Here is a 13137-nt window from a genome sequence, read left to right as displayed (position 1 = left end):
TCCTCTATCCACCCATCTCCTCTATCCACCCCTCTCCTCTATCCACCCATCTCCTCTATCCACCCCTCTCCTCTATCCACCCCTCTCCTCTATCCACCCCTCTCCTCTAACCACCCATCTCCTCTAACCACCCATCTCCTCTAACCACTCCTCTCCTCTATCCACCCCTCTCCTCTATCCACCCCTCTCCTCTAACCACCCATCTCCTCTATCCACCCCTCTCCTCTAACCACCCATCTCCTCTATCCACCCCTCTCCTCTATCCACCCATCTCCTCTATCCACCCCTCTCCTCTATCCACCCCTCTCCTCTATCCACCCCTCTCCTCTAACCACCCATCTCCTCTATCCACCCCTCTCCTCTATCCACCCCTCTCCTCTAACCACCCATCTCCTCTATCCACCCCTCTCCTCTATCCACCCCTCTCCTCTAACCACCCCTCTCCTCTAACCACCCATCTCCTCTAACCACCCATCTCCTCTAACCACCCATCTCCTCTAACCACCCATCTCCTCTAACCACCCATCTCCTCTAACCACCCATCTCCTCTAACCACCCATCTCCTCTAACCACCCATCTCCTCTATCCACCCCTCTCCTCTAACCACCCATCTCCTCTAACCACCCCTCTCCTCTAACCACCCATCTCCTCTATCCACCCCTCTCCTCTATCCACCCCTCTCCTCTATCCACCCCTCTCCTCTAACCACCCATCTCCTCTAACCACCCATCTCCTCTAACCACTCCTCTCCTCTATCCACCCCTCTCCTCTATCCACCCCTCTCCTCTAACCACCCATCTCCTCTATCCACCCCTCTCCTCTAACCACCCATCTCCTCTATCCACCCCTCTCCTCTATCCACCAATCTCCTCTATCCACCCCTCTCCTCTATCCACCCCTCTCCTCTATCCACCCCTCTCCTCTAACCACCCATCTCCTCTATCCACCCCTCTCCTCTATCCACCCCTCTCCTCTAACCACCCCTCTCCTCTATCCACCCCTCTCCTCTAACCACCCCTCTCCTCTAACCACCCATCTCCTCTAACCACCCATCTCCTCTAACCACCCATCTCCTCTAACCACCCATCTCCTCTAACCACCCATCTCCTCTAACCACCCATCTCCTCTAACCACCCATCTCCTCTAACCACCCATCTCCTCTATCCACCCCTCTCCTCTAACCACCCATCTCCTCTAACCACCCCTCTCCTCTAACCACCCATCTCCTCTATCCACCCCTCTCCTCTATCCACCCCTCTCCTCTATCCACCCCTCTCCTCTAACCACCCCTCTCCTCTAACCACCCCTCTCCTCTAACCACCCATCTCCTCTAACCACTCCTCTCCTCTATCCACCCCTCTCCTCTATCCACCCCTCTCCTCTAACCACCCATCTCCTCTATCCACCCCTCTCCTCTAACCACCCATCTCCTCTATCCACCCCTCTCCTCTATCCACCCATCTCCTCTATCCACCCCTCTCCTCTATCCACCCCTCTCCTCTATCCACCCCTCTCCTCTAACCACCCATCTCCTCTATCCACCCCTCTCCTCTATCCACCCCTCTCCTCTAACCACCCATCTCCTCTATCCACCCCTCTCCTCTATCCACCCCTCTCCTCTAACCACCCCTCTCCTCTAACCACCCATCTCCTCTAACCACCCATCTCCTCTAACCACCCATCTCCTCTAACCACCCATCTCCTCTAACCACCCATCTCCTCTATCCACCCCTCTCCTCTAACCACCCATCTCCTCTAACCACCCCTCTCCTCTAACCACCCATCTCCTCTATCCACCCCTCTCCTCTATCCACCCCTCTCCTCTATCCACCCCTCTCCTCTATCCACCCCTCTCCTCTAACCACCCCTCTCCTCTAACCACCCATCTCCTCTATCCACCCATCTCCTCTATCCACCCCTCTCCTCTATCCACCCCTCTCCTCTATCCACCCCTCTCCTCTAACCACCCCTCTCCTCTAACCACCCCTCTCCTCTAACCACCCCTCTCCTCTAACCACCCATCTCCTCTATCCACCCCTCTCCTCTAACCACCCCTCTCCTCTATCCACCCCTCTCCTCTAACCACCCCTCTCCTCTAACCACCCATCTCCTCTAACCACCCATCTCCTCTATCCACCCCTCTCCTCTAACCACCCCTCTCCTCTAACCACCCATCTCCTCTAACCACCCATCTCCTCTATCCACCCCTCTCCTCTAACCACCCATCTCCTCTAACCACCCATCTCCTCTATCCACCCCTCTCCTCTAACCACTCCTCTACCTTTCTCACCCTTTCTCTTCTCCATCTATTTCATTTCCATCTCTCCAACCCACTTCAGTCAATCCCCATCCAAAACAGTGTGTGCGTGTGTTTTTTTAAATATTTATTTTACCTTTATTTAACTAGGCAAGTCAGTTAAGAACAAATGTTGTGTGTGTGTGTGTGTGTGTGTGTGTGTGTGTGTGTGTGTGTGTGTGTGTGTGTGTGTGTGTGTGTGTGTGTGTGTGTGTGTGACATGAAGAATGGACAGTAAATGAACTGTAGAGTGGTAAAGAGCCAAGAGTGAGGGAGGGGAGAGTATGGAGTGATGAAGTGAGAACTGTTTTAATTGGTGGGAAAAGACAGTGTCAGAGACAAACATTGGATAAGTCATACATAGATATGAACTTGGCCAACTTCAGATATGAATGCCATATTTCTGCTTCTGAACAAGCAATAATGTTCAGAGGCATTCCTAATAAGCATGTGGATTCTGTTTTAGTTTAAGCTTTTAAAATACGGAAATTGGTTAATAGACTGTAATAGTCTTCCAAAGTCTGTAATTGGTCAATATTGGCCAGAGGCGCTATTATATCTGACGTAAAATTGTGTGAAGTCATTAAGTATTTACAAGTCATTAAGTAACTAGACGTCATTAACCCTTTACACTCTTGGGAATTGGCCTATATGGATAGGGCTATATTTAAATGTTTCTACAGAAGAAATATGAAAAGCATATGCATAACCATGGTAATAATTGAAAGGCAACAGTTTAGAGATAATGGGAAAATTACTAGACCAAATGTGAGTACACAACAGTTCACCTGACACAAGACTGAATCCAAACTTTACACTGTTTATTTTACATGCATTTTACATTTACTGTACTTTTTGCCGCATATGATGATAACGAAATCTGAAAATACTTTGGATGCATTCAGTAACATGATAACAATATCCTGGAACATGTGGGGTAGGTGTAACATAAGACAAAACAATTACGAGGGTTTGAGTGATACGTTTGAGGACTAAGTGGCCACACCCTTATAACAATGTACGCTGAGAGTCAGGAAGCAAGTTCAGGAAGTGAAAACATTTAATATATAAACGAACATGAACCGACATGAAACAGACACAGAAACAATAACGCCTGGGGAAGGAACCAAAGGGTGGGACATAAATAGGGCAGGTAATCAAGGAGGTGATGAAGTCAAGGTGAGTGTCAACAAGAGGTGTTGCGCGTGACGATGGTGACAGGTGTGCGTAACAATCAGCAGTCTGGTGACCTAGAGGCCAGAGAGTGACCTAGAGGCCAGAGAGTGACCTAGAGGCCAGAGAGTGACCTAGAGGCCAGAGAGTGACCTAGAGGCCATCATACGTGACAACCCCTCTCCAAAGTGTGCAGCTCCTAAGTCATTTGAATGCACTTTTATGACTCAAAGAAGAGTCTTCAACTCTCTCTCTATATTTGTTTCTCTCCTAGCTGTGTTGTTGAGGAACTAGAGCACGTACACTTATAGTTGTTTTGTTTGGAACACAACCCTACATCACCGCCAGCACACAATTACTGTTGTTGTTTACGCAATCCAAAAACTGGCATTCTGGGTCAGGAGGGCATGATTTGAAAGCTTGTTCTATTGCCAACATGACTAGCTAAGTTATAAAATACAATCGTACAGTGTTAGGCGTTCACATGGCAATTCAGAGAAACAGATGGTCATTTTGGTGCACATAGAGAGGAGTCATGATGAGTGCATTCAGGTGCGTGCATCAGCAGCATATTTTCTTCACAATAAACAAACATATTGTTCAGAACAACCCAGGGTACGAAGCCATGTCATCTTGTAACTGTACATCAAACATAGTGACCATAAACGTTGACAATGTATATGACAATGAGTTTTATGATTTGGAAATGTAAACTGCACATTTGGCTTCCTCGTATGACATCAAAGTGGTATTTATTATAATCCTCAATGTCTCATCTTTCAAAATACATTGAATTATCTTGATTTACAGCTCACACACACGCACGCACACACACGCACGCACGCACACATCTTCTTACAATTTCACGACACTATTTCATACTATTTTCATTTTAGCATGACACAGCTCATTGGGTGTTTGAGCTGTTTCCCCCTGTGAGAACCTGTCAAACACAGACAGATATGTCAGTGACAGACCATCAAACTCAGACAGACATGTTAGTGAGAGACCTTCAAACACAGACAATGTTAGTGAGAGACAGTCAAACACAGACAGACACGTTAGTGAGAGACAGTCAAACACAGACAGACATATTAGTGAGAGACTGTCAAACACAGACAGACACGTTAGTGAGAGACAGTCAAACACAGACAGACATATTAGTGAGAGACAGTCAAACACAGACAGAACTGTTAGTGACAGACCATCAAACACAGACAGACATGTTGGTGAGAGACAGTCAAACACAGACAGACACGTAAGTGAGAGACAGTCAAACACAGACAGACATGTTAGTGAGAGACAGTCAAACACAGACAGAACTGTTAGTGACAGACCGTTGAACACAGACAGACATGTTAGTGACAGACCGTTGAACACAGACATGTTAGTGAGAGACTGTCAAACACAGACAGACACGTTAGTGAGAGACAGTCAAACACAGACAGAACTGTTAGTGACAGACCGTTGAACACAGACAGACATGTTAGTGACAGACCGTTGAACACAGACATGTTAGTGAGAGACTGTCAAACACAGACAGACACGTTAGTGAGAGACAGTCAAACACAGACAGAACTGTTAGTGACAGACCGTTGAACACAGACAGACATGTTAGTGACAGACCGTTGAACACAGACAGACATGTTAGTGACAGACCGTTGAACACAGACAGACATGTTAGTGACAGACCGTTGAACACAGACAGACATGTTAGTGACAGACCGTTGAACACAGACATGTTAGTGACAGACCGTTGAACACAGACATGTTAGTGAGAGACCGTTGAACACAGACAGACATGTTAGTGACAGACCGTTGAACACAGACATGTTAGTGACAGACCGTTGAACACAGACATGTTAGTGAGAGACTGTCAAACACATGTTTGTGAGAGTAGAAAGTCAAAGAAGCAGCCAGACCCAAAGACATGTTCCCTGAGTTCAGAGAAAGTCCCATCCGGTCACAGTGGAAGTGAGAATAATGAGAAAGGAGGATATAACCGAGAATATCTTCAAATATTCCTTCTTAAAGCCTTGGGGTTGGTCTTATGGAAAGAATGAGATATTCCCTGCTTGTCTGAGTTAGATAACGGAGTGGAAACGAATAGGGAAGGAAATGTTTTATTCACTTCAAACCAATCTGCACTTTTCATGAAGACATCCATCTGCTGTTTCTTCGCTGTTGCAATTTCAGGGATGTACACTACATGGCCAAAAGTATGTGGACACCTGCTCCTCGAACCTCTCATTCCAAAATCATTCCAAAATCCCCCCGTTGCTGCTTTAACAGCCTCCAATATTCTGGGAAGGCTTTCTCCTAGATGTTGGAACATTGCTTAGGGGACTTGCTTCCATTCAGCCACAAGAGCATTAGTGAGGTTGGGCACTGATGTTGGGCGATTAGGCCTGGCTCGCAGTCGGCGTTCCAATTCATCCCAAAGATCTTTGATGAGGTTGAGGACAGGGCTCTGTGCAAGCCAGTCAAGTTATTCCACACCGATCTCGACAAACCATTTCTGTATGGACCTCGCTTTGTGCAAGGGGGCATTGTCATTCCTAAACAGGAAATGGCCTTTCCTAAACTGTTGCCACAAATTTGGACGCATTTTCTCGAATGTCACTGTATGCTCTAGCGTTACGATTTCCCTTCAATGGAACTAAGGGGCCTAGCCCGAACCATGAAAAACAGCCCCAGACCATTATTCCTCCTCCTGTGTGTGTGTGTGTGTGTGTGTGTGTGTAGTTGAGATGCGAATCAATTTCACTGCAGGACAGAAAATTCACTGGTAGACTGCCTTTGTCACGTATAATCCCTCTCCAGCCTCAGGCTGCTGATTATCCTGCACACCTGTCACCATCGTCTCGCACACCTGCACCTCATGACACTCACCTGGACTCCATCACCTCCTTGATTATCTTCCCTATATCTGTCCCTCCCCTTGGTTCTTTCCTCAGGTGTTATTGACTCTGTTTTCATGTCGGTGCGTTGTTTGTTTGGTGTTCATTGTTTATTTTATTTATTAAAACACTCACTCCCTGAACTTGCTTTCTGACTCTCAGCGCACTCGTTATAGCCTTGAATGATTTTAAAATACACACAACCTTAAAAGATTTTTCAATCTCACTTATGTAGTTCTCTTCACTTTTGTGTTAGAAAATATCTGACACATATTTAGTGACTGTAGATCAAGAATTCAAGTCCACAGAAACATGAAAATCTGAGGCAGCGGGTAGATCTATACACTGGCCTGAGATGAGCTGAGCAAGAAGAAAGTACATGTTTATAATAATGTTAACAACTGCCTCCTAGATTGAATCCTACTACACCTGCTCTGACGCTCGTTGGATGTGGCAGGGCGTAAAAACGATTAGGTACTACAAAGGGAAGCCCAGCCACGAGCTGCCCAGTCACTCGTTCCTACGGGACGAGCAAAATGCCTTTTATGCTCGCTTTGAGGCAAGGAACACTGACACGTATGAGAGCACCAGCTGTTCTGGATGACTGTGTGATCACGTTCTCCATAGCCAATGTGAGCAAGACCTTTAAAAAGGTCAACATTCACAAAAAATATGCGGGCCAGATGGATTACCAGGACGTGTACTCAAAGCATGCGCGGACCAACTAGCAAGTATCTTCACTGACATTTTCAAACTCTTCCTGGCAGAGTCTGTAATACCTACATGTTTCAAACAGACCACCATAGTCCCTGTGCCCAAGATAGCAAAGGTAACCTGCCTAAATGATTACCGCCCGTAGCACTCACGTCGGTAGCCATGAAGCGCTCTGAAAGGCTGGTCATGGCTCACATAAACATAATCATGCCAGAAACCCTAGACCCACTCCAATTCGCATACCGCTCCAACAGGTCCACAGATGACACAATTTAAATTGCACTCCACACTGCCCTTTCCCACCTGAATAAAAATAACACCTATGTGAGAATGTTATTCATTGACTACAGCTCAGCGTTCAATACCATAGCGCCCTCAAAGCTCATCACTAAGCTAAGGACCCTGGGACTAAACACCTCCCTCTGCAACTGGATCCTGGACTTCCTGATGGGCCACCCCCAGGTGGTAATTGTAGGCAACAACACATCTGCAACGCTGATCCTCAACACTGGGGCCCTCAGTGGTGCCTGCTTAGTGTTTGGTGTTTGGCCATGTAGTCGTGGGTTAACAGAGAGCATGTACTCCCTGTTGACCCATGACTGTATGGCCAAACATGACTCTAACACCATCATTAAGTTTGCTGACGACACAACAGTGGTAGGCCTGATCACCGACAACGATGAGACAGCCTATAGGGAGGAGGTCAGAGACCTGTCCGTGTGGTGCCAGGTCAACAACCTCTCTCTTAATGTGAGAAAGACAAAGGAGCTGATTGTGGACTATAGGAAAAGGAGGGCCGTACAGACCCCATTAACATCTACGGGACTGAAGTGGAGCGGGTCGAGAGTTTCAAGTTCCTTGGTGTCCACATCACCAACAAACTACGGTCCAAACAAATCAAGACAGTTGTGAAGAGGGCACGACAATACCTTTTCCCCCTCAGGAGACTGAAAAGATTTGGCATGGGTCCCCAGATCCTCAAAAAGTTCTGCAGCTGCACCATCGAGAACATCCTGACCGGTTGCATTACCACCTGGTATGGCGCTACAGAGGGTAGTATGTACGGCCCGGTACATCACTGGGGCCAAGATTCCTGACATCCAGGACCTATATACTAGGCGATGTCAGAGGAAGGCCCAAAGAATTGTCAAAGACTCCAGTCACTCCACTGATCTCTCTGCTACCGTACGGCAAGCGGTACCGGAGTGCCAAGTCTAGGACCAAAAGGCTCCTTAACACCTTCTACCCCCAAGCTATAAGACTGCTGAACAACTAAACAAATGGCGACCCGGTCTATTTACATTGAACCCCCCCCTTTGTTTTTACACTGCTGCTACTCGCTGTTTATTATCTATGCATAGTCACTTTACAAATGACCTTGATTAACCTGTACCCCTGTACACTGACTCAGTACCGGTTCCCCCTGTATATTGTTATGTACAGTTCTTGTGTTGCCTTTTGACTGATTAGATTTTTTTTACTTTTGTTTATTTAGTAAATATTTTCTTAATTCTACTTCTTGAACTGCACTGTTGGTTAAGGGTGCATGTGACAAATACAATTTGATTTGATTAGATAACTATTTAATATGACAGGAATACATTTTTACTCTAGTGAGAATTTCCTTTCCCAAATACTTCTCCAACTCCAATACTATGCATTCCTATTGCTATATTCTACGCTATGCTCCAGAACATATTTTTTTCCCAATCTCTCATTCAGACTTCTTCACTTCACTCTGCCACCTCCTACCAAGGATCTCTGCACTCTGTTTGAGACGGAAGGACCCTTTCCACTGGGCACAGACGTCAATGCAATGTATATTCCACATTAATTCAACATCATTTTTTAAATGACGTGGAAATGACGTTGATTCAACCAGTGTGTGCCCAGTGGTTTGGCTTCCCCAGCAGCCCTCCTCAGAGTGACGGATGCCATTACAAATAGCTATTCCTTTGATTAGCCTGGTTGCTATTTCGGATGACCCAAAGCAAATGGTTTTACTTCAAAGCCTAGATGGAGTTGAACACATTGAACACACAAGAGAAGATGGGTTTTTCTGCATAACATTACCGAGATAAATGAAATCAAAGTCAGTAGTGCACTTGAAAAGCATGACCATGTGGAGTTTTCTTTCTTCTCTTTCAAGCCACACTCCTCAATCCCTTTTCCCACCCACAGTGAGCCTATAGCTTTTGTGTATGTCAACGGATGGGTGGACCATGGCCATGTTACTGCCACTCTCAGTTCAGGGTAAAGACCAGGAAATGGCCGCGACGGTTATCACAGAATTCAGATAACTCGTTGTGACATTTGCCAAAACTCAGCCAGAACCACCTGTCTTGTTATAGCAAGGGAGTCATCTCAGAAATCCCAGACCTAGGCCACTTCAAAAGGGGAGAAGGGGAGAAAATATGTCTGTCTAGAGAGACTTAAGAGTCTGCAGACTGCAGCCCACATGGCTAAAAGCTCCTCTACAGGAAATATAATGTCTTAAGTGCTTGTTGGAGCTCTAACCTCAGTCCACATGGCACTTTTGTGTTGTTGTGGTCCCTGAGAGATTAAGGACAGCAACCTCTGCTCTGCTGACTCTGACTATTAAATTAAATGTTTATTTAATATGTAAATATCAACCCCAACAATATTAATGATTGGACAATATATAAATTCACAAAAGTTTTCTCCCCAGTCTGAGGTCCTGAGTGCTCTGTAACAGGTTTTCATCAAGGATCTCTGTACTTTGAGCCGTTCATCTTTGCCTCGATTCTGACTAGTCTCCCAGTCCCTGCCGCTGAAAAACATCCCCACAGCATGATGCTGCCACCACCATTCTTCACCGTAGGGATGGTGCCAGGTTTCCTCCAGACGTGACGCTTGGCATTCAGGCCAAAGAGTTCAATCTTGGTTTCATCAGACCGGAGAATCTTGTTTCTCATGGTCTGAGAGTCTTTAGGTGCCTTTTGGCAAACTCCAAGCGGGCTGTCATGTGCCTTTTACTGAGGAGTGGCTTCCGTCTGGCCACTCTACCATAAAGGCCTGATTGGTGGAGTGTTGCAGAGATGGTTGTCCTTCTAGAAGGTTCTTTCATCTCCACAGAGGATCTCTAGAGCTCTGTCAGAGTGACCATGGGGTTCTTGGTCACCTCCCTGACTAAGACCCTTCTCCCCCGATTGCTCAGTTTGGCTGGGTGGCCAACTCTAGGAAGAGTCTTGGTGGTTCCAAACGTCTTCCATTTAAGAATGATGGAGGCCACTGTGTTCTTGGGGATCTTCAATGCTGCAGATATTTTTTGGTATACTTCCCCAGATCTGTGCTTCGACACAATCTTGTCTCGGAGCTCTACGAACAATTCCTTCAATCTCATGGCTTGGTTTTTGCTCTGACATGCACTGTCAACTGTGTGACCTTATATAGACAGGTGTGTGCCTTTCCAAATCATGTCCAATCAACTGAATTTACCACAGGTGAACTCCAAGTTGTAGAAACATCTAAAGGATGATCAATGGAAACAGGATGTACCTGAGATAAATTCTGAGTCTCATAACAAAGGGTCTGAATACTTATGTAAATAAGGTATTTCTGTTTTATTTTTATTTTTAATACATTTGCAAACATTTCTAAAAACCTGTTTTCGCTTTGTCATTATGGGGTGTTGTGTGTAAATTGCTCAGGACATTTTTTTATTTAAACAATTTTAAAATAAGGCTGTAAAGTAACAAAATGTTGAAAATGTCTAGAGGTCTGAGTACCTTCCAAAGGCACTGTAAATATACTGTGTATAATCCAATAATTATATGGATTTATATATAATCCAAACATTTATCCATATAATTTATAATGTATCTAACCGTTACTGTATATATAAGTCCAATAAATAATCATTATTATGCCTTAGTGTAGCCTTTGCCTTCTATGTTTTATTACACAATGCATTGTGTGCTTATAATACAGTGCGTTGATGATATTGTATGCTTGATGTAGACTATGCCTTCTTCACTACACAGTGAATTGTAACCTACGCTCTGCTTTCTAGCCGACCCCCGTCTCACCGTCAGAAACACCTGTAGCTAAGTGGCTATTATGCATCTGGACATCAACACAGAGACAAACTCGAAATGCTCCATTGACATTATTGTGACAAGTTGGGGACACATTTAGGAAACAACTTTTAGCTATTCATTTTTGTGAAAATTACTTATTTGAAGACATTTAGAATAATATTCCAACAACTTGGGCGGCAGGTAGCCTAGTGGTTAGAGCGTCGGACTAATATCCGAAAGATTCCAAGATCTAATCTCCGAGCTGGACAAGGTAAAAATCTGTCATTCTGCCCCTGAACAAGACAGTTAACCCAATGTGGCTAGGCTGTCATAGAAAATAAGAATTAGTTCTTAACTGACTTGCCTAGATAAATAAATAAAACTTGATTTGAGTATAAGAAACTACTACCCAGTGATTTAGTTGCCAGAGCGGTTCAAATTCTTGCAGTATGACCAGATATAACGACCCTACATGAATAGGGCATGCTAAACCATCTGAAGGTTTTAGTGCAGGCTAAACGTTTTAGGACTATGAAATTACATTTTAAAGATGATAAAAGTTGAAAGTTCCATTAATTTAGTAAATATACAGCAGCCCTACTACTCTGTAAAAAAATATATTTGTTGAGTTAACTTTAAAAAGTTTGTTACCCTGCTGCCTTAAAAGTTTAAGTTAAATCCTGTCTGAATGTCATGTTGCGATAACTTCATCTAAAGTATCTTCAACCTAGTATAGTAAGTAAAACTGACAAATGTGGATTAAATTTACATGTTGAGTGAATTTGATACTTTTAGTCAAAAGTAACATTCTTGTAAAATTCTTCACCATGAGCAAGCAGTATTGGGACTAAACCTCATCTGGAGTTTGAACGCAGAACCTTTCGGGTGACAGCCACTGGAAAATCCAGCTATGCCACCAGGTCTGTGGTCAAGAAACAAATTGGCAACAGATTTACCGCCAATAATACATTAATCAATTTGCTGTAATTTCTCACTGACAGCCTTTATTAGGCTGTAGAGACGCCATCTCGGGTCGACTCACCGAAGCAGGAGTTGATGAAGCCATACCACAAGCAGCCGTGGCGGCCCAGGAGCCACTTTCCCTTGATACTGGAGGTGAAGCTGAGCGTGGTGCCGAACATGCACACCAGCATGTCGCTCACGCTGATGTTGAGCAGGAGCATGTTGACCGGAGTACGCAGAGTTTTAAACTTGCAGAAGAGAAGCAGTACGACGAAGTTGTTGAGGAAGCCGAAGGTCATGATCAAGCCCAGGAACACGGAGAGCACGATGAAGCCAGTCCTGGACAGAGTCTCTTTCGGCGTGTCGCGCCATTCCCGGTCCAGGAAACTGAACGGGTCGTCGCTGACGTTGTAGGTGTAGTTGAGGCCAGCTAGATCAGAAAACATCCTGGATGATGTACACGAACGCTCATCTTACTCAGGTCGGGAGAAGTTTGGCTGAGTTGGGGCAGGCAGTGCGCGCGGAGCTCACACCATCATTACCTGGCCATGTCTCTCTCTATCTCTCGCCCCCCATGTCAGCGCTTCACAGGAATGTCCAGACCTCCGTTTAATAGACTAGTCTACAGCTTGTCGCGTTAATCCACGGTGAAATATTACTCTTACTTTCCATCGGTACAATTTTATGTTACGTTAAAAACATATCCAATAGACTACTAAAAAAAATTGTTTTTCAAATAACGTTCTTACAAGTGCAAGCTCACAACAAACTTGTGGTGATACTGTGTCCCATCAACTCCACTGAAGATTGGAGGAGGTGATATCTCAACTGCGTGGCGATGGTGCAAGGCAATCCCGGGGTGTGCAGCGAGGCTCGTCCCGGGTGTCCATCGCCGTTACTCGCGGGCTTCACGGTTCATTCACAAATCTCGAATGTCACAGGGTGGGTGCGTAACGTGTTTCACACACTGTTCCCAATTGCAAGGAAATTACTAAAATTCATGATTAATTATTGTTCATTATATTACTGCTGGCCCATATACTTTAAGAGT

At 45.2% G+C, this 13137-nt stretch overlaps 1 protein-coding gene across 1 annotated transcript in view; it reads right to left on the bottom strand.

Moving 5' to 3' along the window:
* tmtops2b (teleost multiple tissue opsin 2b) overlaps nt 1–12572 on the bottom strand; it is a 66586-nt gene extending 54014 nt beyond the window's left edge. Inside the window, exon 1 of the mRNA XM_029712111.1 lies at nt 12166–12572. Within this exon, the coding sequence (XP_029567971.1) occupies nt 12166–12532 (367 nt within the window). The 5' untranslated portion in view covers nt 12533–12572. The remainder of the gene's footprint in view (nt 1–12165) is intronic.
* Between the last annotated feature and the right edge of the window lie 565 nt (nt 12573–13137).

This window comes from Salmo trutta, chromosome 24 (assembly GCF_901001165.1).
Source record: "Salmo trutta chromosome 24, fSalTru1.1, whole genome shotgun sequence".
NCBI classification, from domain to species: Eukaryota; Metazoa; Chordata; class Actinopteri; order Salmoniformes; family Salmonidae; genus Salmo; species Salmo trutta.
Note: the sequence above shows the minus strand (reverse complement) of the source record. Positions and strands in the feature narration are given on the sequence as shown.